The 22,158-nt window shown below is 48.7% G+C and overlaps 1 protein-coding gene across 13 annotated transcripts in view; it reads left to right on the forward strand.

Annotated features, from left to right (window-relative positions):
- The window catches only part of EPB41L1 (erythrocyte membrane protein band 4.1 like 1), a 125,681-nt gene that overhangs the window by 69,005 nt on the left and 34,518 nt on the right, over positions 1–22,158 (forward strand). For all 13 annotated transcript variants that reach the window (XM_060616934.3, XM_060616925.3, XM_060616953.3 and 10 more), the window contains 11 exons: positions 3,362–3,552; positions 4,795–4,959; positions 6,906–7,010; positions 7,606–7,648; positions 11,180–11,255; positions 14,070–14,288; positions 16,644–16,731; positions 17,216–17,368; positions 18,746–18,843; positions 19,064–19,239; positions 21,927–22,075. In XM_060616934.3, coding sequence (XP_060472917.1) covers positions 3,376–3,552; positions 4,795–4,959; positions 6,906–7,010; positions 7,606–7,648; positions 11,180–11,255; positions 14,070–14,288; positions 16,644–16,731; positions 17,216–17,368; positions 18,746–18,843; positions 19,064–19,239; positions 21,927–22,075 — 1,449 coding nt within the window. In that variant the 5' untranslated portion in view covers positions 3,362–3,375. The remainder of the gene's footprint in view (positions 1–3,361; positions 3,553–4,794; positions 4,960–6,905; positions 7,011–7,605; positions 7,649–11,179; positions 11,256–14,069; positions 14,289–16,643; positions 16,732–17,215; positions 17,369–18,745; positions 18,844–19,063; positions 19,240–21,926; positions 22,076–22,158) is intronic.

Genomic DNA, 22,158 nt, shown 5'->3' on the forward strand with positions numbered 1-22,158 from the left:
GCCTGGGTCTGGGCAGAACTGTGCCCACGTGACTGGCCCTGGCAGAAGCCAAGGCCAGGTTCCTGGCTTGCTTTCTGTGGCCTAGTGAGAGAACCATGCTGTTATCCTTGGACTTGTCAAATAAAGAAGGATCTCATCATAGGCTTAAATAATAATAATAATAATAATAATAATAATAATAATAATGTTACTTTTCTTTTAAATTCATAAAAATTTTAAGTTTAAGCAGACTTTGTCTTCTTCTCATCTTGTCATACCAAGCCCCATGCATTGGAATATTTTATTTTTTAACCTCTAATTTTTTTTTTAAATCAAGAAATATCCAAGTGTAATAGAAAAATTGAGAATCACAGTTAAACAGAAAGAAGGAAAAATAATCTGTATTCCTGGCATCTAGAAACAACTATAATTAATACTTTGTTGAATATTCTGCATCTATATAGATGTATTCATCAAAATAGGGTCAATCTGTACAAGCTGCTGTGGATCAAGCTTGTCATTCAGACATTTCCATGATCTTTTACATCATCTTTTTTTTACTCTGTAGAAAGCATGAGCCATCATTTATCTAACCAGGCCTAGGCTGTGGGGTTGTTGTTGGGGCTCATGCCACCTGTTTGGCTCCCAGCCTGGGCTAGAGTGCTTTCTCCTTCCAGTTGATTCTGTTCAAGTTTGCTTGAGGCAGCAGAGTGAGGTGGGAAGAATAATGGCCGCAGCGCTCGGATCTGGAGAGACAGGAGGCTGGATGGGAAGGAGAGTGGGTGGGAGGGACCAGGGAAGATCTGTCTGCCTGTCAGTCATTCAAGTCTCTTTTGCTGTCTGAATCTCACCTGGAAAAGAAGAGATTGAAAGACTTCCTCCTCCTCTCATGTGTGGTGCTGTTAGCACCAGGCATTCCCAGCCAGCAGGTCGTGCTGGAGAGCTGGGCAGGGGAAGAGCTCAGATATTTATCTAAGACTGCTGTCCTGGCTGTTTGATGCAGGTCCCGAGAAGGTTCAGGGAGTACAGTCTGAAACCAGACTGAAGTGGAGGGGAGGAGTAGATGCGCCAGAGCCTCTGGGCTGCCTGGGCCTATGAAGGTCATGTGGAATCTGCTTCTCACAGCAGAAAGCCTACAGCTTAGTCTGTAGATTTTTTAAAAATCTTTACTTACTTTTGAGAGAGAGAGAGAGAGAGAGAGAGAGAGAGAGAGAGAGAGAGAGAGAGGCGGAGTGCCAGCGGGAGAGGAACAGAGAGAGAAGGAGACACAGAGTCCGAAGCAGGCTCCAGGCTCTGAGCTGTCAGCACAGAGCCTGACACAGGGCTCGAACTCTCGAACTGTGGGATCATGACCTGAGCCAAAGTCAGACACTTGACTGACTAAGCCACCCAGGAACCCTTGTAGATTTTTTTTAATGCAAAATTAAGTAGTAAATTTATTTTAAGGGTTCTTCTTACAGACCTTACCTAGCATAATGGCTGATATCCTCAAGTGCAGGTCTAGAAGAGATCTAGACCCAAGCAGACAAGTCTTATTCTGACCCTATGATGCCATGAGCTCTCCTGGAGCTGCTTCTATTACTTTGTGTCCTGACACAGAGTTGACACTCGGTGTCACATAAGTGACAGAGAGCCTTTATTTAACTGTGGCTTTAAGGTGAGCCACAAAGCCCAGGGTAATGACATGAGTGGAAAGCATTTCTGGGTGGGGATGAGACAGTGTGACCAAGGCCTTCCCTTCCTCCTCATCTTACTTCTTAATAGCAGCATCAGTAACAACAAACCCTTTCATTTGTGCTACTAGTTATAGCTTATAAAGTGTGACCTGTTCAGGGCCCTAGAGCTCTTGTCTGGCCTAGTGGGGCACGCAGGGCCCCTGGCTTTCTGTCCAATACCCTTTGCTTTGGGCTGGGCTGATGCTTTCTGAATGTTGGGAGAGAAGCTGAAGGAGAAGAAGGGAGTGTGGAGTAAGAGCTTAGAGCATGTGCATAGCACAAGGTAGGGCCAATGTCCGTCTGTCTCTCTGCTCATTGGAGCCCTCCCATGGTGGATGGGTTTGGGAAGAGACCTGCCAGGTGTAATCTGAATCTTTCTCATTTAATATAATGGAATTAGAGGGAGGCTCTAGACTCAAGGGTGAGGGTTACTGCCCATTTCTCTGTTCCTCGGGTTTTGGCTCAAACTTTTTTTTTTTTGAGGATCCACTCTGATTGGGGTCAGGAATAGGTGCTTTTGCCACATTAAAAAAAAAACCCAATTTGTGAGTTAAAAATATATGTATGTTTAAAATTATACAAGAATTCCAAAGCACATAAAGTAAAAAATGAAGTTCTCTTTTCTATCCCACCCCGTGGAACTCCCACTTTTTCCTTTATCCATTTCTCAATTATTAACCTGTCTTAACATTTTGGTCAGTATCCTTTCAGATCTTTCACTACATGTATATAAACAAAAAGAGGTATTGTTGAGGTTATTGTTGTTGTTGTTTTTTTTTAATATAAAAATGGGACCATGCCATTCTTTCTCTTTTCCTCTCCTTGCAGTTTGCTTTTTCTAACAGAATAGCTGGGCAATAGGTCCCTGATTCTCTGAAATCTCATTTCCTGCTCCAAGGGGAAAAGGGTAAGAGTAGCCTTGCCTCAGAGATAATTTCTTTAAGTCCTTTGATTTTTGGGTGAGTCCTAGTAAGATGAAATGACTGCCCCGTTTGTGGCAGACCTGGGGCCTGTGCTCAGTTCTCCTGACTTTTACATCATCAGGGCTATGTGTTTTTGTAATAGTGCCCTCCTATCTTATCCTTGAGATCCATTCTGTCAACATCCCTGTGGAGAGAGTGGTGTAGGAATTATTGAGGCTTGGGGCATGAAGAGCCTTGCTCAGAGTCCGTGCTGGAAGGGCCTGGAGCCCAGGGCTCTTTTGGTTGAGTTCAGTTTATCCACCGTTTATTGAGAGGCTACTGTGTGCCAGGTGCTCCCGTTGGAGAGACAGCCTGGCCGAGGGCCTGCCTGGAGGGGGTCACTGACTAGCCTTTGTGCTCTTGGCAGAGCGGGGTTCCCTGGAGAGACTCTTCATTGCCCTGAAGAAGGGCCCCCTTCCAGAACTGGGCCAAGAGACAGGAGGAGTCCCTGAGGAGCTATATGGTCGCTAGAGTGGGAGGGGGTCTGTGACCTCAGCTGCGGCCAGTAACCCCTGACTTCTGCTCTCTTCCCATCCCCACTTCCTCTGTCTCTTCCTGCCTCCCTCCTTCCTTCTCTCTGTGGCTCTTTGTCCATTTGTCTCCATCTGTCTTTCTCTGCATGTGGTTCCTGTCCCCCTCTCTCTATTCTGTCACACCATCGCTGCCCCTTTCCCCTGTCATGTGCTCTCCTTCATGCAAATGCAGGTGTGCTGGTCACCATGACAACAGAGACAGGCCCGGATTCTGAGGTGAAGAAGGCTCAGGAGGAGACCCCACAGCAGCCTGAGGCAGCCGCTGCGGCGACCACCCCTGTGACCCCTGCAGGCCACGGCCACCCCGAGGCCAACTCCAATGAGAAGCACCCGCCCCAGCAGGACACTCGGCCTGCTGAACAGGTGTGTGCCTGAGAGCATGGGTATCCCTCTTCCTGCCTAACAGGAATCCAGAGCCAGTTCTTAGTGGGGAGGGAAGAAGGAAACTGAGATTTATTACTGACCCGCTACGTTCCAAGCACTGTGCTAGGGGCATCGTGTTCACTTTTATATTTAATTCTCCCAGACCTACAGAGAGTGTATATATATATATATATATATATATATATATATATATATATACACACACATATATATATACATATACATACACACACATACATATATATATTCACATATATATATATATATACACACACAGATATGTATATATACACACACATACATATACATATATATACATACATATATATATACACACATACATATATACACACACACATATAATACATATATTTTAATTAAGTTAGCACTACACCCAACATGGGGCTTGAACTCATGACTCTGAGATCAAGAGTCATATGCTCTACCGATTGAGCCAGCCAGACACCCCTAAGAGAATAATATTAATTGCCATATTTTACACTTGGGGAAATGGTGGTTCAGCAGATGATGTGAGTTACTCAAGGTCATGTAGCTGGGTGACGGGTGGACGTAAAACCTAGATCTGATTTCCAAAACTTGTGTTCTTTCAACCTTATTTTCCTATTCTCTGAACCTGTCCATTCTAGCCTGGCAAGCCCAGTATAACCCCAGAGCAAAATCCATTACCCTGAAGGGACAGGGGACCTACTGAATCACCTAGCTGTCGAATTCACACCCCCCTTCATTCACAACAGGCCAAGAGGGTAGGAACTTGGCCAAGGTCATTGAGGGCATTGGTGGCAGTTAGGCCTGGCTGGCAGGCCCTTCCCTCCATTAGGTCAGTCCACAAGCTCTCAGCCTCATGCTAGACCAGTGACAGTCTGATAAGGAGGAGGCCAGATGGTTGCTCTGATAACTCACATGCTATTTTAGGGAGATAGGGCAGCCCTGGTCACCGGCTTTGGTTCTGTGGGATGCCTCCCTCCACCCGAAGAAGTGGACCCTTTCCATGAGCCTACTCTGTTGCATATAGTAGCTCTGGCTCTCCTCCTGCGTATACCTGCCATAGCTACTGGCCACCCTGGGGGTCTTGGAGGGCAGTGGCTCTCATTTTGGGGGCCATCTTAGCCCCAGCTGCTGCATTGTTATTGTGTCTCTTTTGGATGAAAGGCTGTGGTCTCGAGCTCACTGACCAGACTTTTCCCCTGGTTGGACCTACAGAGCCTAGACATGGAGGAGAAGGGCTATGGGGAGGCTGATGGCCTGTCAGAGAGGACCACGCCCAGCAGAGCCCAGAAATCACCCCAGAAGATTGCCAAGAAGTACAAGAGTGCCATCTGCCGAGTCACCCTGCTTGATGCCTCTGAGTACGAGTGTGAGGTGGAGGTAGGGAGCACACACCACATGCCCTACCCCAGCCGACTGGCCCCAGAGCCAGGGCGAGCTTCTGTGTGCCCTCAGCCTGGGCCAAGCCACAGAGCATCCATTCTTCATGGAGTCCTGGACCGACTGCAGCATCCTGGAGAGATGACCTGGCCAGCCCTCCTTTGTACAGATGGTGGCACCGAGGCCCAGAGAGGGCCGTTACAATTGCAAATAGAATTAGACGAGGCACAGGGCTGGCGCCAGAAAACAGCTCTGTGGGTGGCGGGGAGGGGCTGTACTTTGGCAAGGAGTCCCCATCCAAGGGCCAGTAGGCCTGTGGACTGGGCTCTTCAGTCTCACCTAGCAGACACTGGTGTTTCAACTAGAGTCATTTTTATGTTTTTATTGGGTGGAGGGAGGGGTCTTCCTTTGTGAATGCCCTTCTCCAGGGCACCAGGACAGACTGGTCACTTGAAGGTTCCGTGGTATAGGTGTCCCCCAGACATGGAGAGGCTGCCCATAGAAGGACTTCCTCACCTAGGCCATGTAGAAACTGTGTGGCGTGATCCTGTCCCACAGTGGGTGGGTGGGGCAGACACCTCCTGTCTGGGATCAGCCTTCCTGGCCCCACATTTGTCATCTCCCTTTCCTGTATAGGCTAGGACTCCCATCCTAATTCTGAGCTCTCACTCATCCCCTTAGAGGGTCCACCCCAGTCTGGGCACCATTCCTGGCTCTCTCCATGTGTATGAAAGAGTCCAGAGAGTGGCCTTACTGCTGAGAGTTACAGGAACCACCTCCCTTTCTGTCCAGTGCCCCCGGTCTTAAGGGACATGGCTTATTTCTGGGCCCTGGTAGACTGGGTCCCTCTTCTCTGCAGGGTTGTTTTGTATTTATTTGTTTGTTTGTTTAATGTTTATTTCTTCTATAGAAGGATTACAAGGTGAACATCTTGCCTATTCCTGGGCAAAAGAAAGGGATATATTCCGCCTGTTCTCTCCTACCCACACTGGCCCAAGATGCAGTTTCAGCTTGTCCCAGGAGGGCATGGAGGGTTTGGCTGAGGCCAGGTCCATTCTATCTGAAAGACTCTTCCAGACTCAGGAATCCCTTAGCTTCCCCAAACTACTCTCCAGAGTTAGGCCTAGTCCCAGTCCCCTGGTGACCTAGCCAGACAGTTCAGGGACCTCACCCTCTCTCTGGAGTCCCCTCCCTCTTTGAATAGTGACTGATTCATGTTCTCCCAGCCTGTAATCCTTTTACTGGTGCTCATCCGTGGGTTTGGAGTACCCAGCCAGGTTCTGGGCTTTGTCCTGCTGAATCCTCAGGCCCAGACAGTGGTTCAGCAAGGTACTGAGCCTGGCTGTGTGGGAGTGCGGGAGAAGGTGGCTCTAATCTTGCTGCTCCCAGCTGAGGCTGCTGTAGGCCCCAGGAGCCCCTATAAAAACCTTACTTGCTGCCTGGGTAGAGGGTGGCATTCCAGGCTGGGCTGCCCTGGATGTCACTCAGACTTAGTGTAAGGGGAGGGTCAGGGAAGGAGAGTCACACTGTGACCCTGAGTCCTAGACCCTTCCCTTCTCCCCTGCCTGTGTCCCTTGTATTTCAAGTGGTTTTTCTCTTCCTCTTACAACCACAGCTTGGACTTTTGGCTTTTCTGTTCCTTGGGTCAAAGTTAGCCTCCTTCTCTTAATCTCAGAGGAAGAGGAATCAGTCACCCCCACCCCCACTCCCCAAAGCCAGCCTAAGGTCTAGGAGAAACCCAGCAGGGCTTGGAAGAAGGCAGTTGGTGAGCTGGGCATTAGTGTCACAGGATCCAGTAGGACTCGGGGAGCAGAGTCAAATGGGTGGTGGGAGTGCTGAGATCGTCTTCAGATGCCGGAAGGCTCTTGGGGTTTCTATGCCTGCCCTGGTGGGACCCCCCCTTGAGGTGTGTCCTGGCCTCGTGGCGACTCTGCTCTCTTCTTCAGAAACATGGCCGGGGCCAGGTGCTGTTTGACCTGGTCTGTGAGCACCTCAACCTCCTGGAGAAGGACTACTTTGGCCTGACCTTCTGTGATGCTGATAGCCAGAAGGTACCTGTGCTGGCAAGCAGGGTGCTATGCGGGGGTGGGGGTGGGGACCTCTTCTTTTAGGCCCCCTAGTCCTGCCTGCATCCCACTCCTTCCATCAGTCCTTAGCTTCTCATTAAGTGCCTTCCGTTTGCATGCACCCAAGGTTCAGCCAGCCCTTTCTGCCTCAGTTCTCTGTCTCTACCCCTCCCACCAAGTCCTTTCTTGGGGACCTGCAAGTGACCCCCCAGATGCATACCTGGAGAGCCATGGCCTGGCTTCCTGGGGGACCTGAGACACTTACCCCAGCACCTCTTCCCCACCTTGGGAGGCTCCTATCTGAGTTTTCTTCCTTTCCACCTGTCCCACTGCAGCTGCAGGGACCTGCCCACCCTGCTGCCTCAGAGCAACGCCAGCCATGGATCCAGGGTCCCAAGCCCGGTGGTGAATGGAGATCTCGTTCCCTCACTTTCCAGCTCCAAAGGGCCCAGACTGCTCAGTCCGGGAAGGGTGTTCCCCACCAGGGTGCTAACAGGCTATTTCGGGATGTCTCTCTCTCCTAGCCCTGTCTGGCCCTCTCCCCCATCTTCTCTCTAAAGAACCCTATCTTCTCTTTCAGAACTGGCTGGACCCCTCCAAGGAAATCAAAAAGCAGATTCGGAGTGAGTGGCTTATCATGGTTGGGGATGTTGTGGAAGGGCGGGTGGGGTCTCCAGGCAGCAGGGACTCCAGCTGTGCTGCTCTCTCCTACTTGGGGAAAAGGATCCGGAACCATGAGTTCATTTGTGCTGCACAGCACATCTTGGGAAGGCCCGGCATTGCCTTATAAATGAAAACCCGAGGCAGGCACAAGAGAAATGACCATCTAGAGTTGCACAGCAGGTTAGCAGAGGAATCATAGATGCATTCAGGGTGATAGGCCTAGAAGGGACCTGCAGAATCATCTAGGATAAGGGGACACATTGATGGCCTGAAAACAGCTTCCCTCCTGTCCAAGGCTGGTGTAAACTTCTATGATTGGTGACCCTTGACTCAGCTCAGAATCCTCAATCCTCATCCACACAACACTGCAGACCACGGCCAACTGATGGGAGTTAACATGTTAGGGAAAAGCTAGGCCTGCCCTGGTCTGGGCCATCTTCTGTATTTAATGATAGATGACTGAGGCCCAGAGAGAGGCAGTTGCTTACCTAAGGTCGCAGAGTGAACTATTGGCCAATCCAGGTCTTTAGCCCTGGCCTCCCAACACCATCCTGCTCTCTTTTCAAGGCCTGGGGTGAAGAGACAACCTGTCCTTTCTGGCTCAGAGAGGAAGGGCATATTGGGAGGGGTGGAGCAACCTTCTAATGGCAGAAGGGAGGAAGTAGGTGCTCAGCCAGGGGGCACGCAGTAGGTGGAGACCTGGAGCCTAGAAGCAGAGATGCCTCCACTGGGAGCTCCTCCCCCTTGGCTGTGCTTGGACTCCCTGGTCCCCGGGGCTGGAAAGCAGAGCCTGTTGCCATGACAGCAGGCAGCTGGGCCCAGGGATGCCAGCTGACTCTCCGGGAGGGGCTGGAGGGATTCTTCCTGTAAGCTCCTGTCAGTTGAAGACAAAGAGGCAGGCACACAGACGAAGCATGCTCCTCTGGGGCTGACAGGGTTCTAGGCCTGGGCTTCGGGCTGTCCCTAGGAGTCCCAACCCAGCTGGGAGGCCTGCCTCTCATGCCTGCAAGAATTGGAACACGTACATGCAGCCAAGTGTGCAGTGTTTGAGGAGGACCGGGAGCTTGGAAAGGAGAGGCAGAAGATAGAATTGTCGGAGCTCAGCATCTTTCCCCAGAGCAGGGAGTCAGTCGGTCCCCTGTCTCTGCAGCCCCGGCCAGCACGGCCCAGGCCTCGTGAATGGCTGCTGCTTGTGACCATCTCAGGTCATGGAGGAGCAGTTCTGCCTCCTTCAGTAGAGCCAGAGTCTCCATCCCTACCCCTGGGACTTCTACCCATTCATCTTTGTTCTGCCTTCTGGGGCCCTCATAGAACAATTTTTTTTAAGATTTTTAAGTAATCCCTACACCCATTGTGGGATTTGAACCCACAAACCTGAGATCGAGAGTCTCATGTTCCACTGACCGAGCCAGTGAGGCGCCCCACCATTTTCTTGCTCAGCCCCTCAGCCTCCTGAAGGCAGCACCGTGGGTCCTTGTGTCTTGGGCTTCAGAGCTGGGTATATTTCTTCCTAAAATCTCTCTGGGTACCTCTCTGGGCTTCTGTCTCTCCTTGGCAAGTGGATTAGGGTTCATGCCTCACAAGGCGAGGTGTCGGTTACATGTGGACAGCACCTGGCATATAGTAGGTGCTTCCCTGAGGTAGTTTGGTGTGATGGTTGAAAGACAGACACTGGAAGCCAGACTGACTGGATTTGAATCCTGACTTCAACACTACTTCTTGTGTTATTCAGTTGTTCTTTGCCTCAGTCTCCTCACCTGTAAAGCGGGGATAATGATAGGACTTATCTTTAGGGTTGTTGTGCAGGGTAAATGAGCTATCATGTGTACAACACCTGGAATGGTGCCTGCACCTAGAAGCATCTAGTACATATTATCTGTCGTTATTACTATTATTACTGCTACTGCTACTACTATTATTCCTGAGACGGGGATTGTTCTCCTTGAGGCCGCTTTAGCTGTGGGTTCCAGGGTCAGGTGACTAGAGCTTACATCCCAGTTCTGTACCACTGACTAGCTCAGTGACCCTAGGAGAGTGACTTACTCTCTTAGAATCTTCATCTATAAAAACAAAAGTTTAGGGCGCCTGGGTGGCTCAGTCGGTTAAGCGTCCGACTTTGGTTCAGGTCACGATCTCACGGTTCATGGGTTAGAGCCCTGCATCAGGCTCTGTGCTGACAGCTCAGAGCCTGGAGCCTGGCTCAGATTCTGTATCTCTCTCTTTCTGCCCTTCCCCCCGTCCCCCTTTCTGCCCCTCCTCCCTCCCCCTCCATTTGTCTCTTTCTTTCAAAAATAAATAAAACATTAAAAAATTTAAAAAAAAATTTACCTCAGGATCATTATGAAGCTCGAACTCCTATATGTGCATGGACAAGCAAGCAAAGTGACTGGCACTTAGTAAGCGCTGGAGACATTACAGCTTTTTGGGGAAGATGGTGAGGATCACAGGGACAAGGATGGTGGTAATGGCATGGCCTCCAGTCCTTTGTGACCATGGTCCTACCTTGGATGGGCCTTGCTTTCTCACATTGTCCCAGGAGTGAGCTGCCCATTGTTCTAGATAGTAGCCTTCCTCCAAGGCCTCCTCTCTCTTAAGTGGTCATCCCTTTTCCTGGCTTGGGGAGCTTGTTTCCAGCTAAAACCTCAGCCTTTATTTCTCTCTCTGCCTATTTGTGTACCACTGATTGGTTGTATCTCAGTGTGGAGTTTAACATTTATCCCGTGAAAAGCCCTTTGCTACTTTCTGCTCGTTATGCTTGCCTTTTAGGTCTTGCTAACGACCCCGTTCTGCCATCTGATGTGGAGCCAACCTGGCACAGGGCAGTCTTATGAAGGGGGTTCCTAGGAACAGTAATCTGGCAGGATGCCCTATGAGAAATGGACACAGCAGGTCAAATAAGTTTGGGAAACCCCTAAATGCATGTCCTCTTGAGGGGTGCAATTGACAACAGCAGAGTGAGGGCTCTGAGAAGTCCACAGTGAGGGAACCCATTTGATATGATTTGTTTTATTCCCATTAACATCCAATGGTATAGACTTTGATGTGGAGGAGGGAGCATGGGCTCTGGAGCTAGGAGGATTGGGTCTGAGCCCTAGCATTGCTGTTTCTTAGCTGAGTGACCTTGGGCTGGCCACTTTACTGACTGGGCCTCAGTGTCCTCATTTGCAAAATGGAGATAATCATAAGACTTTCTCATAGGAGTTGCTGCAAGGTTTCCTGAAGTGATGTTTGTGATTCCCAGTAGGATTGACATGCACCACTGCTCTTCTTTCTTTCTACCTTCCTTCCCATTGCTGTTTCACGAGTCTTTCAACCTGAGCTTCAGTCTCCTCATCTTTCAAGTGGGAATAATATTCCAGTCTTCCTGATTAGATTGTCCTGAAGTTATAGATATGAGAAAATTTTGAGAAATTGCCCATAGTATGATGCATCTGGGGCACCCACTGGGGTGATGGGGCCTCTCTGATTGTTCCCCTATCTTCTCCTCTTAGGCAGCCCCTGGAGTTTTGCCTTCACGGTCAAGTTCTACCCCCCTGATCCTGCCCAGCTGACAGAAGACATCACAAGGTGAGGGCAGCAGAGAGGGGGTGGGTGTGCTGGCCATGTGATTAGGAACAAAGGCACCCGGCCCTGGTAGACATGGGGCAGTGATGATGTGGCAGTTGCAAACTGAGATGCCTGTAGCAAGTCCAGGCAGACAGCATCAACAAAAGAAGCTGACTCAGTGCAAGAAAAAGTGATGCAAACACAGTAGGCAGTGGTAGCGCACCCTCAGCTTTAGAGAGGGAAGCATCCCAAGCAGCATTGGGACCCATTTCACTGATTGAAATTGAAATTCAAGAGGGCACACACCATCTAAAACAATTGCTGTTAGCCCCAGAAATCAGTGCCATGTGGGAACTGTTGAAGTGAAGCTAGAGATTTGAGAGTGAAAATCCACAAATTTCAAATGTTAGCAGCTAATTCAAACTTCTAAAAATCATGATAGAGTCCATCTCTGGATGGGACAAGCCAAACACATCTGAAGGCTGATGTTCTGGGTGGACCATCATTTTTGACTTTGGAGATAAGGCAGGAGTAGAGCACAGGTGCCTTTGCCCATAGGGATTTGGTCCCATGTGCTGCCCTGTGCACATGTCAGGCATGTAAGGGTCAAATGAGACATGATCCCCCTGCCCCATGGAGGCAAGCCTGGGCTGCTGGAGTGAACATGGATTGTATGTACAATCTCATTGTGCCTCAGGGCCAGTAGATCACGTGGCTTAAAGATTAGAAGTGGGGTACAAAGCATTTTTCAGAATGAGAACTTCTATGGGGGTTCATCCCACCTCTGGAATCAGAACAGGTAGAGACCCTTCTCTTTATCTAAGCCCTTTCCAAAGAGGAACTCATGATATCTCACTTCATGATATCCTGGGGTTGTGTTATCCATGTGCTGGGCCCCATACTCCCAACAATAATAAGATGATGGCTTGGAGTTATTCTTAGAGCAGAGGAGGGGCTACTAAGCCAGCCTCTCTCTCCCATTGGGTCTCTTCTTAATATTGGCTGCCTGTTTGCCAAGTAATGGGCCACAGGCACAATGCCAACTGTGGCCTTGGGAGATAATACAGATGTCCCTGGGATAGATCAGACCTGAAGTCTTGGCCTCATTAGCCCTGCTCTAAGCCCTGAGGTCATCTTGGGACCAAGATTCAGCAACAAGGTCTCAATTCCATTTCCAAGAGGGCTGAGGGTTGTAGACCAGCTTAGTCCCCATTCCTCTGGTCTTACCCGCTAATATCTCTCCTCTTTGTGCCAGACCCCGGGCATTGGGCTTCTAGGGACACCAGGAGAGAAACTAGCCCTGCTTGGCATGGAAGACCTCAGGGAATGGGATAGTAGTAGCAGCTGGTTTAGTAAAAAATATTCCGGCTCAAAATAAACTGGTCAGAATGACAAAATGAAATGAAATATTGGTCAGAGTGGCAGTGATTTTCTAATTTTTAGACTTGAACAAAAATGCCTTTAGGCCCACACTTGGTGCCCGTGATGTTTGAGCTACTACTGATTCTGAGCCTATGCCTTGGTCCTGAGTGCACACTGAGGCCGCACATACTTTGTGTCAGAGCTTCAGTTCAGACTGCAAAATAATGTCATGGAGCAGTAAAAATTATACGAGTAAAAGCCACTTAAAAGGAAAAGCAATAGATGATTGCAAACAATGGTGAAACATGGCAAAATGGGCAAGGAGGCATCACTGCCTGAGAATGAACTGAAACATTTTTTTAATGCAATAACTGAAAAAGCAATAAAAAAATTGTTTAAAATGGATCTAAAAACTGTAAAATCATCCAAGTGTGCATAAAGTTATAAAAAACCATAGCCTTATGGTTGGAAATGTTTCTTTTAAAACAATTTGTTTTTAGACAATTCACTTACAGCTGGAGGCAAAATAAAAAGTTTTGAGAAAACATTGGCAAACAGGTTTGTCCTGGCTGTGGAATGCGATGCAGAAGTTAAAATGAATGAGGTCAGGTCGTTTGTGCTGATCTGGGAAGGGCCCTGGGCACGTAGTTGGGTTTGAAAAAGCAAGCTGTAGAATTAGATGTATCATTTGATACCATGTACATGTTAAAAAGACCCATGAATCAAAACACATGGATTTCTGTATGTCCACGGAGGAAGAAAATCTAGAGCACCACACAGATAATAGGGGTGATCTCTGGGGGAGGGGATTAGGGCTGAGAATAGACATCAAGAAGAGATTTAGAATTATCTTGAAAGTGTACATCTGCAGGGGCACCTGGGTGGCTCAGTCGGTTAAGCATCTGACTCTTGGTTTCGGCTCAGGTCATGATCTCACGGTTTGTGAGATCACACCCCGTGTTGGGCTCAGTGCTGGCAGCATGGAGCCTGCTTAATATTCTCTCTCTCCTGGATCTCTGCCCCTCCCCCCACTTGCACATACACGTGCATTCTCTCCCCTCTCTCAAAATAAATTTAAAAAAAAAACATTGACAAAACAACAAGAAAGTTTACATCTGTTCCACAATAAGAATATATTAATTGCAGGATTAAAAATAGATAAAATTTAAAAAATGGTCAACCAGCAGAGTATTTAGCTTCAAAATAAGTTAGAAATTTAATGTTCCCACAGTAGGGAAAAGTCCCTCGAAGTTAGAAATTAAAATATTTAAAGGCACGCAAAATGGTACAAAACCATCCTTTTAGGACACACCCAAAGTATCAGCGCCTGAAATGCCAGTGTCTAGGAGCATCCCTTTTCTGTTGAACCGAGTGTTGATCATTTTGGTTCTGATGGGCAGGTGGGCCTCTGTGCTGAGGGTGTCTAGGGAGGGGGTGGGCCCCATGCCCATGGCCACTCTCCCCTATCTCCAGATACTACCTGTGCCTGCAGCTGCGGGCGGACATCATCACGGGCCGGCTGCCCTGCTCCTTCGTCACACATGCCCTGCTGGGCTCCTACGCTGTGCAGGCTGAGCTGGGTGACTATGATGCTGAGGAGCACGTAGGCAACTATGTCAGTGAGCTCCGTTTTGCCCCCAACCAGACCCGGGAGCTGGAGGAGAGGATCATGGAGCTGCACAAGACATACAGGTGAGGGGTCTCCCCTGGCTCCTCAGCCGTTAGCTAGGGCCCCAGATGCTGCGCTGTAAGTACCCCGCCTGACTCTGCCCCTGACTCGAGGTGTATCCGAGAGCAAATCATCTCATCCCACTGGGACTTTATCAAATGGGAATGGTAGGAACTAGCAGTGTGACCATAAATGACCTCTTGGGACCTCAAGTTCATAAGCTTTTCTTGTGGGTATGATAATTCCCTGTCTGTGGCCTCGGAGGATCAGTCTCTTTATCTTCCAGCTGGAGATAAGCAAAACTTTCCTGTGTCCTGATGTCTCAGTCTTGGTGTAAAGTTCAAAAGTTTGCACTCCGAAGCTGGACTGCCTGGGTTCATGTTCTCGCTGTGCCACTTTCTAGCCAGGGGATCTAGACAGGTCACTTCACTTCCCTATGCTTTAGTTTCCTCATCTGTTCAGTTTGAGTGCTAATAGAAGCTGCCTTGTGGTGTTGTTGGGGGACTAAATGGCACACATTACAGACATGCCACATACTTAACTGTTGCTCTCTGTGATTTTAGGGGTTGAATAGTTGTGCAATGGAAAGCACCTTGTTCTAGGAGTTAGATGATGGTGAACTAGATGGGTCATTGTGCAGCTGGCTGTTTAACTTAGCAGCCCCATCTTTCACTTGCACATGTATGGATTTAGATTATCTGTGTGTCTCAACTGTTGGTATTTGGGGCAGGAGAATTCATTGTGCAGGATGTTTGGCATCCCTGGGCTACAGGCATCAAATGCCCATAACACCTTCTTAGTCATCTAACAACCAAATGCCCCCTCCCCCATTTCCAAATGCTGCTGTGAGGTTGGTACCACCCCTGGGGGGAATCACCTAGAACTAAATGGCCTCTAGGGTCCTTTAAGCTGGAAGTGCTTTGAGCTCCAAGTCCAGGGTTGTTATGGGAACCTAATTTGATAAATGATGTGAAGCGCATTATAAGCCATGAAGTGCTGTGTATGTGTGTGTGTGTGGGGAGGGGCGCGGGGTATGGTGATATTACCTTATTGCTAAGGAGGATGGGAGGAATCAGGTGAATTGTCTCCAGGGGGCTGCATCTGGAGAGGAGGCCTAGGACCGGATGTGGAGGGAATGTGTACAGGGGGAGGAAAGGCCATTGGAGTGTGATGGAGTGCTAGGTCCAGAGTGGCAAGTGCGTCTCTCAGAGACTTGCACACCAACTCTGGGTAGTAGTGGCTGCTACTGTATTATGTTCAGCAGGATACTGAAACCGCATTGGTTAGCGGTGTCTGCCTGGGCTCAGGAATAGGGAGCGACGGACGGCCTGCCTGCTCCCACCGTCTGTCATTCCTGTCATAGGTAACAAGATGTGTTAGGGATTTGTGAAAGTCCTAATGATTCAGAGAAAGAAGCTCAAATATAGGCTGGAGAAATGCTAATAGCCACCCCTTCAGCTTTTACAGCTCTTTTGACTTAAAGCACCTGGACATCTAGTGTCCAGGCATCTCACACAGCAGTTCACTGAGGTAGACAGAGCAGAGGAAACTGAGGCCCAGGGGATAGGAGACAGATGTAAGTGAAGGATTCAGAAGGAGCACAGACTCTGGAGCCACATTGTCTGGACTCAGATCCTGACTTTGCTGCTTAATAGTTTGTGTGGCCTGAGGCGAGTTATTTGAGTTCTCTGTGCTGGGTTCTCTATAAAGTGGGAATAATGGTAAGACATACCTTACAGAATTGTTACGAGGGTTCAGTGAGTTCATACATGTGAAGCGTTTGGAACATTAACCAGCATGTAGTGCTCAATAAATGTTAGCCGTGACTAAATAGAAAATGTAGTTTCCTGGCAGCCAAAGCAAAGAAGGAACTTGATGGATTACATAACTTTCTTTTCCGAAAGGAGAACGTGCACCTGCTTCTCAGGGAAGATGAAGTGGTTGCTGATACAAAGTTCAGAGAGAAATATCTTATGGGGGTGATAATTTAGGAGCCCCTGGGTGATTATAATGAACAATGTCTTCCACAATGGCTCTTCAGTCAAGGAGAAGCAGAATTTATGGCTCACATTTAACTCAGTGGCAGATTAAAGCAGAAATCCCGACTCCCACCTCATCCTTTGAATACTTCCTAGAGGAGACAAGACTAGACCTGAGCTTTGGCAACAGGAAGGGATTGGGTGGCTGAAGCCGGGGCTGGGGGTGCACCATCTTGCACTGAGAGCAGAGGGGAGGGACTGGGCGAGGCCTAGTCATATGCCCACTCCAGCACATTTGTTTTCCTAGAATCACAGGTTCTGATCACAGCCACCTTCAGCCAGCAGGACTTAGGCCTGGGCCTTTTCCATGGCTGTCTGTGATCATGTTCTTTCTCTTAGGGGCATGACTCCAGGAGAAGCAGAAATCCACTTCTTAGAGAACGCCAAGAAGCTTTCCATGTATGGAGTAGACCTGCACCATGCCAAGGTACTGCTGGGTCCCAGGGTCCGCCTAGCATCTGGGGTGTGTGTGTGTGTGTGTTGGTGTCCCTGGTGCTTCCAGAGGGCTTGGTGTGCCAGACCCTGTGTTCCCTCCAACCTGAATCCTTTTATATTCTTATTTCTCATTCCTCAAAGTTCCATAATCCTTTCTCATATTATATTTACTTATGAACCTGTTTGTACCACGTAGAGCTTGGCCTGGTACCACATATGTATCACTCCATGTTTTCTGGTGAATGAATGATTAAGTAAGTGACAGAGAGAATGATCAAAAAAGCAACTGGGTGTATAAATGACAGAATGAATGAATGAATGGAGTGAATAACTGTGTGGGGTGGGTCAGGGGCTCCAGCATGTAGGCTCTAACCCTGATCCCGGAGTCTCTTAGAAGCAGAGCTCAGGAAGGGGTTTCAGGCCGGATGGCAGGTGTGGACTCCAGGCCTGCCATTTGATGGTGTCTACTCACGCAGGACTCCGAGGGCATTGACATCATGTTGGGAGTCTGTGCCAATGGCCTGCTTATCTACCGGGACCGGCTGAGAATCAACCGCTTCGCCTGGCCCAAGATTCTCAAGATCTCCTATAAGAGGAGTAACTTCTATATCAAGATCCGGCCTGGGGAGGTGAGCCTGCCTTGGGAACCCCTTCTTCTCACTGGAATTGGCTAGAATGGAGAGAAGACCCTGACATCTGAGCCTGGGTTTTTCCTACTTAGTATACATGGGTCCTGAGTAAGGAAAGAACACTCTTCTTCTGGGATTCTCTACATAGACTTCATACCTTGGGTGGCTCAGTCAGTAGAGCATCCGACTCTTGATCTCAGGGTCGAGAGTTCAAGTCCCATATTGGGCATGGAGCCTACTTTAAACAAAAGACTTCATGCCTTATGTATGTGCCTACATGCAAACATCATTTACACACAGACATAACACACAAACACGGGAGCACACATAAAGATAACCACATATATTCAAGTTACACAGATCAATGAGTACCTGGCCATCCATATCCATGTATTTGCTTATATGAAATATTCAAGTATGTACACATACCAAAATACGTTACCACACACACACACACACACATACACACACAAACGTGTATATGTTCAACCTCTATACCTCACCCATCAAAAAAGTCCATTTGTTTCTACCTCTCGAATAAATGCAAACCCATCTGCTTCTGTCTTTCTCCACTGTACCAGTCACCAACAGCCACCATCTCTCACCTACATTTCTACAAGGTACTTCTCACTGGTCCCCCTGCCTCCATTGTGCCTTCAGGCCATTTTTCTCATAACTGCCAAAAAGAGCTCAAAAGTCCCTTTCATCAGGTCATGTCTGATGCAATGAGATTACTACTACCCCCCTCCCTCCCCGCTCACTCTCCCACCTTAAATCTTTCAAGAGCTCTCTGGCTCATGGGCTACTTTCTGAACTCCAGGTGTGGCCACTTACCTCTCCCATGTATCTCTGTCCCATGTGCACTGTGCTCCAGCCCCTTTGGCCTTACCTGACATCCTAGAATGAGCCAAGATCTTTCCTGCCTCCAACCTTTTGTTTTTGATGTTCTCTCTACCTGAAATTCTCTCTCACATAGTGGGTTCCTTTCCCATCCTTCAGATGTCTGCTCAAAGATCGCTTGTTTAGAGGGCATTCCCAGATCACCCTTTCTAGGACAGATCCTGATCCCCACACCTGCCCAGGTATTCTGTCACATCACACATCTCTGTTCATTCCCTCATCAGCGTCTAAAGTGGTTTTGTTTACTAATTTGTTATCAGAGCATCCCCCTTCCTTGTCCCCAAGAATCTTCTGCCTTGGTCACCATGCTGTCTCTGTTGCTTAGGACTTGTCACAGAGTAAGGGTTCAGTCCACTTTATTGAGTAAATGAATGAACAGGCTAGAGTCGCACACGCCTGAGAAGAGGTTCAGAAAGGACGGACCAGCAGCACGAGAGCCCAGGCCTTGCTTCTAACCCACTCTCTTTGGTTTCGTAGTACGAGCAGTTTGAGAGCACAATTGGCTTTAAACTCCCAAACCACCGGTCAGCCAAGAGGCTGTGGAAGGTCTGCATCGAGCACCACACATTCTTCCGGTGAGCCTGACCCTGGGGTCGTATGCTCTGTGAGTGGGGGGGAAGCAGGAGAAGGAACTAGGAGGGACTCTGTGAAAGCCCCTTTACCCAAGTCTCTCCCGTTATGGACCACCTTGACTTGTAGCTTGTGGGACAGTGGGATGAAAGGCCAGCTGTGGTCTAGCCTTGGGCCTGACAGCATAGGTCCGATCCCCCTCCTCACCTCCTCACTCCACTGCAGGCTGGTGTCACCTGAGCCCCCACCCAAGGGCTTCCTGGTGATGGGCTCCAAGTTCCGGTATAGTGGGAGGACCCAGGCACAGACCCGCCAGGCCAGCGCCCTCATTGATCGGCCCGCGCCCTTCTTTGAGCGTTCCTCCAGCAAACGGTACACCATGTCCCGCAGCCTTGATGGAGGTATGCCCCAAATGGGAGATGGGAGAGGGGTGGCATTTAGTGGGAAGTGGGGGCACACTGGCTTTTGCAGAATGAACAGTGACAGTGGTGGACACCTCACACATTGATTTGCAGCAGGCCTGGTGTCCCGAGACCCCGCTGCATGCACCTGGGCAGCTCCTGGTGGTTTCGCCTAGGCTACAGCATCACTCTCACTGGAATATGATGTTGTCACTCTCTGGACTTCCCGCAACTTCCCGGAGTCGTGGCCTTTTGGGGATGCAGGTTCAGCCATATGGTTTTCTGGCCCCCCACCCATGATGCTTAGTGATTCACAGACTGTCAGCCGAGGAGAATGGTATATTGTGACTGCAATGTGCAATGTGACTGGTGATGCCTTACCTGATGGGAGGCTGAGGGGTTGGTTGTTCTCGGTCATTCTTTTGGTTCCAGTGAACTGATCGACATCTAACCACATGGTGCTCTCCACTGCCCTATTCCTGTTGGGCTGACAGGTGCCCTTAATATCAGTGAGAATTGGCCCTACATTGTCCTGTATCCAGCCGACCAGGGCTTCTCAAAACATGGCCCACAGACCACCTGCAAGAGAATCACCTGTAAGCTGGTTAAACATGAAGATTCCTGGGCCTTGGCCAAGGACTCTCCCCAGGATATGCACACTGAAGTTTGTAGGAGAGGTTCAGAGGCCACATGGGCATTGGGGAGATTCAGTTAGGCAGATCTGAGTTCAAATCTCAGCCTTCATACTCACCAGCTGCTCTGCAGGCCAGGAAGTGGTCATAAATATCCATACATGAATGGCTGGAAGGTCTAGAGCAACTTAACTGCCCTGTGCCTATTTCATCTTCTTCAAAATAAGTAATACATACTTAGTTGTGTTATAGAGAGAACTAAATATGGTCATGCCTCTACATCCCCTCAAAAAGTTCCTGGCACATAGAAGGACCTAATAATTTATACCCAATAATGGTTTATTGTTTGTTGTAGCAATAATAAATTATTATTGCTTTTAGGTTTGCAGAGGATAGGTTAAGGTAAGGGGTGGGGACTTGCCTGGGGAACAGTGGTTATTCCCAGGACACACTGGGGTAGTTAGTTCTGCTCTAGGCAAGCCAGTTCTGCTCAACAAATATTTTGCAAGTGTTAGAATAAGTATGACCCTTTCCTTGGAGGAGCCCATAGAACACTAGGTTTGTAGGCATATAATGTGATTCAAGCCATGGGAGAAGTATATACAGAATACAGAGCACAAAACAGAATATAGGAGAGAGGGATTAATTCTGTCTAGGAGGGGCAGAAAGGGCTTTGCAGGGAGGGTGACAACTGGGCAGGGTTTTGAAGGATACCTAGGAGTTTTCCAGGTGATCAGGAGAGTCTGATACTTTTCCTGCAGTATGAAGTGAGACCTTTCCCAGGACTCCCTGACCATGTTCAGAGGACATGAAGTTTTTCAAAGGTCCATTTGAGGCTGAGGAAGCTCCTCCTTCTCCTTGAGTGGGAGGAAAGCTAAGGGTTGAGAGCTAACATTTATGCAAAGGGAAAGTACAGTCCCTTTATTTTCCCCTGCAGCTTCCTACATGAAGCCCAGATTGTGCAGGGCAGCAAAGATTGGTCTAGAGCTGGTGAGGCTCATCCTCTCCTACATCCCTCTGGAGGTCCAGAAGGCTGAACTCTAAACCAGGAGACCTAGGTCTTTGTCCTGATTCACTGAAAGGTCACCAGTGGGAACTTTCCCCTCTCGGAGTCTCAATTTATCTTTTGTAAAATGAGGAAAGTGATTCCCATTCTAGCCATCAACACAGAGGATTGTGCAGATCAGATGAGATGGTGTGCATAAAAGGGCACTTTGCGAAGTGAGTATATATGAATAGAAAGAATAATTATTCTCTTTAATTTAGGCCAGCCCCAAGGATAATCCGTGCCATGGTCATTTCAATTCAGTGTTTTCCAGGCATTGTTTCCCACCAAGACATAATCCATGGGCATAGTCTGGATTATGTCCAGTGCCTAGTGTAAAGCCTCTAATTCCATCCCTTTCTTTCCTATTCAGAAAAGTACTTTGGAATGCCAGTGAGTAAGAAAGATGTTATTGCAGGGATCCCTCTGAACTTTCCCTAATTTATAAAGAGGCTACATTATTTGCAAATCTCAGGACTTTAGCTTTCAGTAGTAAAAGCTAGTCTCACAATATCTACGTATTGCCAAATAATGGTCGAGTATTCTGTCACAACCGCCACAACAAAAACATCAACATCTGTGGTCCAACATTGGTTGAATTGGCTCACTCTGTGCCAGTCTGTCTTCTAAGTATTTACACACATTAGTTTATTCATTCCTCCCCTCAGCTGTCTGAAATAAGTATTGTTTATAGATGAGGAAACTGAGGCCCAGAGAGGTTGTATAACTTACCCAAGGTCACACAGCCAAGAAGAGATGGATTTGAGAATTAAACCTGGGCTCTAGTGCCATAGAAGTCAGGAGGGGGTCTGGGGCTGGGAGGCAGCTCTGCTTCGTACCATCCTCATGACTGGACAAGGCTACCTCCCTGTACTTATCCCTGACCTGTTGGAGATGTGGATGTCTGTGCTCCACTCCAACCATGGTTGGACGGTTGGCAGGGCTGGCTCCCTGTCCGTCCCCTTGGGAGAGGTCTCACAAGGCCACCTGGCCATCTCTGCCCATTTTAGCGGAGTTCTCCCGCCCAGCCTCGGTTAGTGAGAACCATGACGCAGGACCCGATGGTGACAAGCAAGAGGAGGATGGCGAGTCTGGGGGTAGGCGGTCAGAGGCCGAGGAGGGAGAGGTCAGGACTCCCACCAAGATCAAGGAACTAAAGGTAGGAGCCTGACTTTCTCATACCCTCTGACCTGGGGATCAGGAGGCTGATTCTGGGTCTAGCCTCGGTCTTGGCCTTGAGGT

This window comes from Panthera onca, chromosome A3, assembly GCF_046562875.1.
Source record: "Panthera onca isolate mPanOnc1 chromosome A3, mPanOnc1 haplotype 2, whole genome shotgun sequence".
In the NCBI taxonomy this organism is placed as follows: Eukaryota; Metazoa; Chordata; class Mammalia; order Carnivora; family Felidae; genus Panthera; species Panthera onca.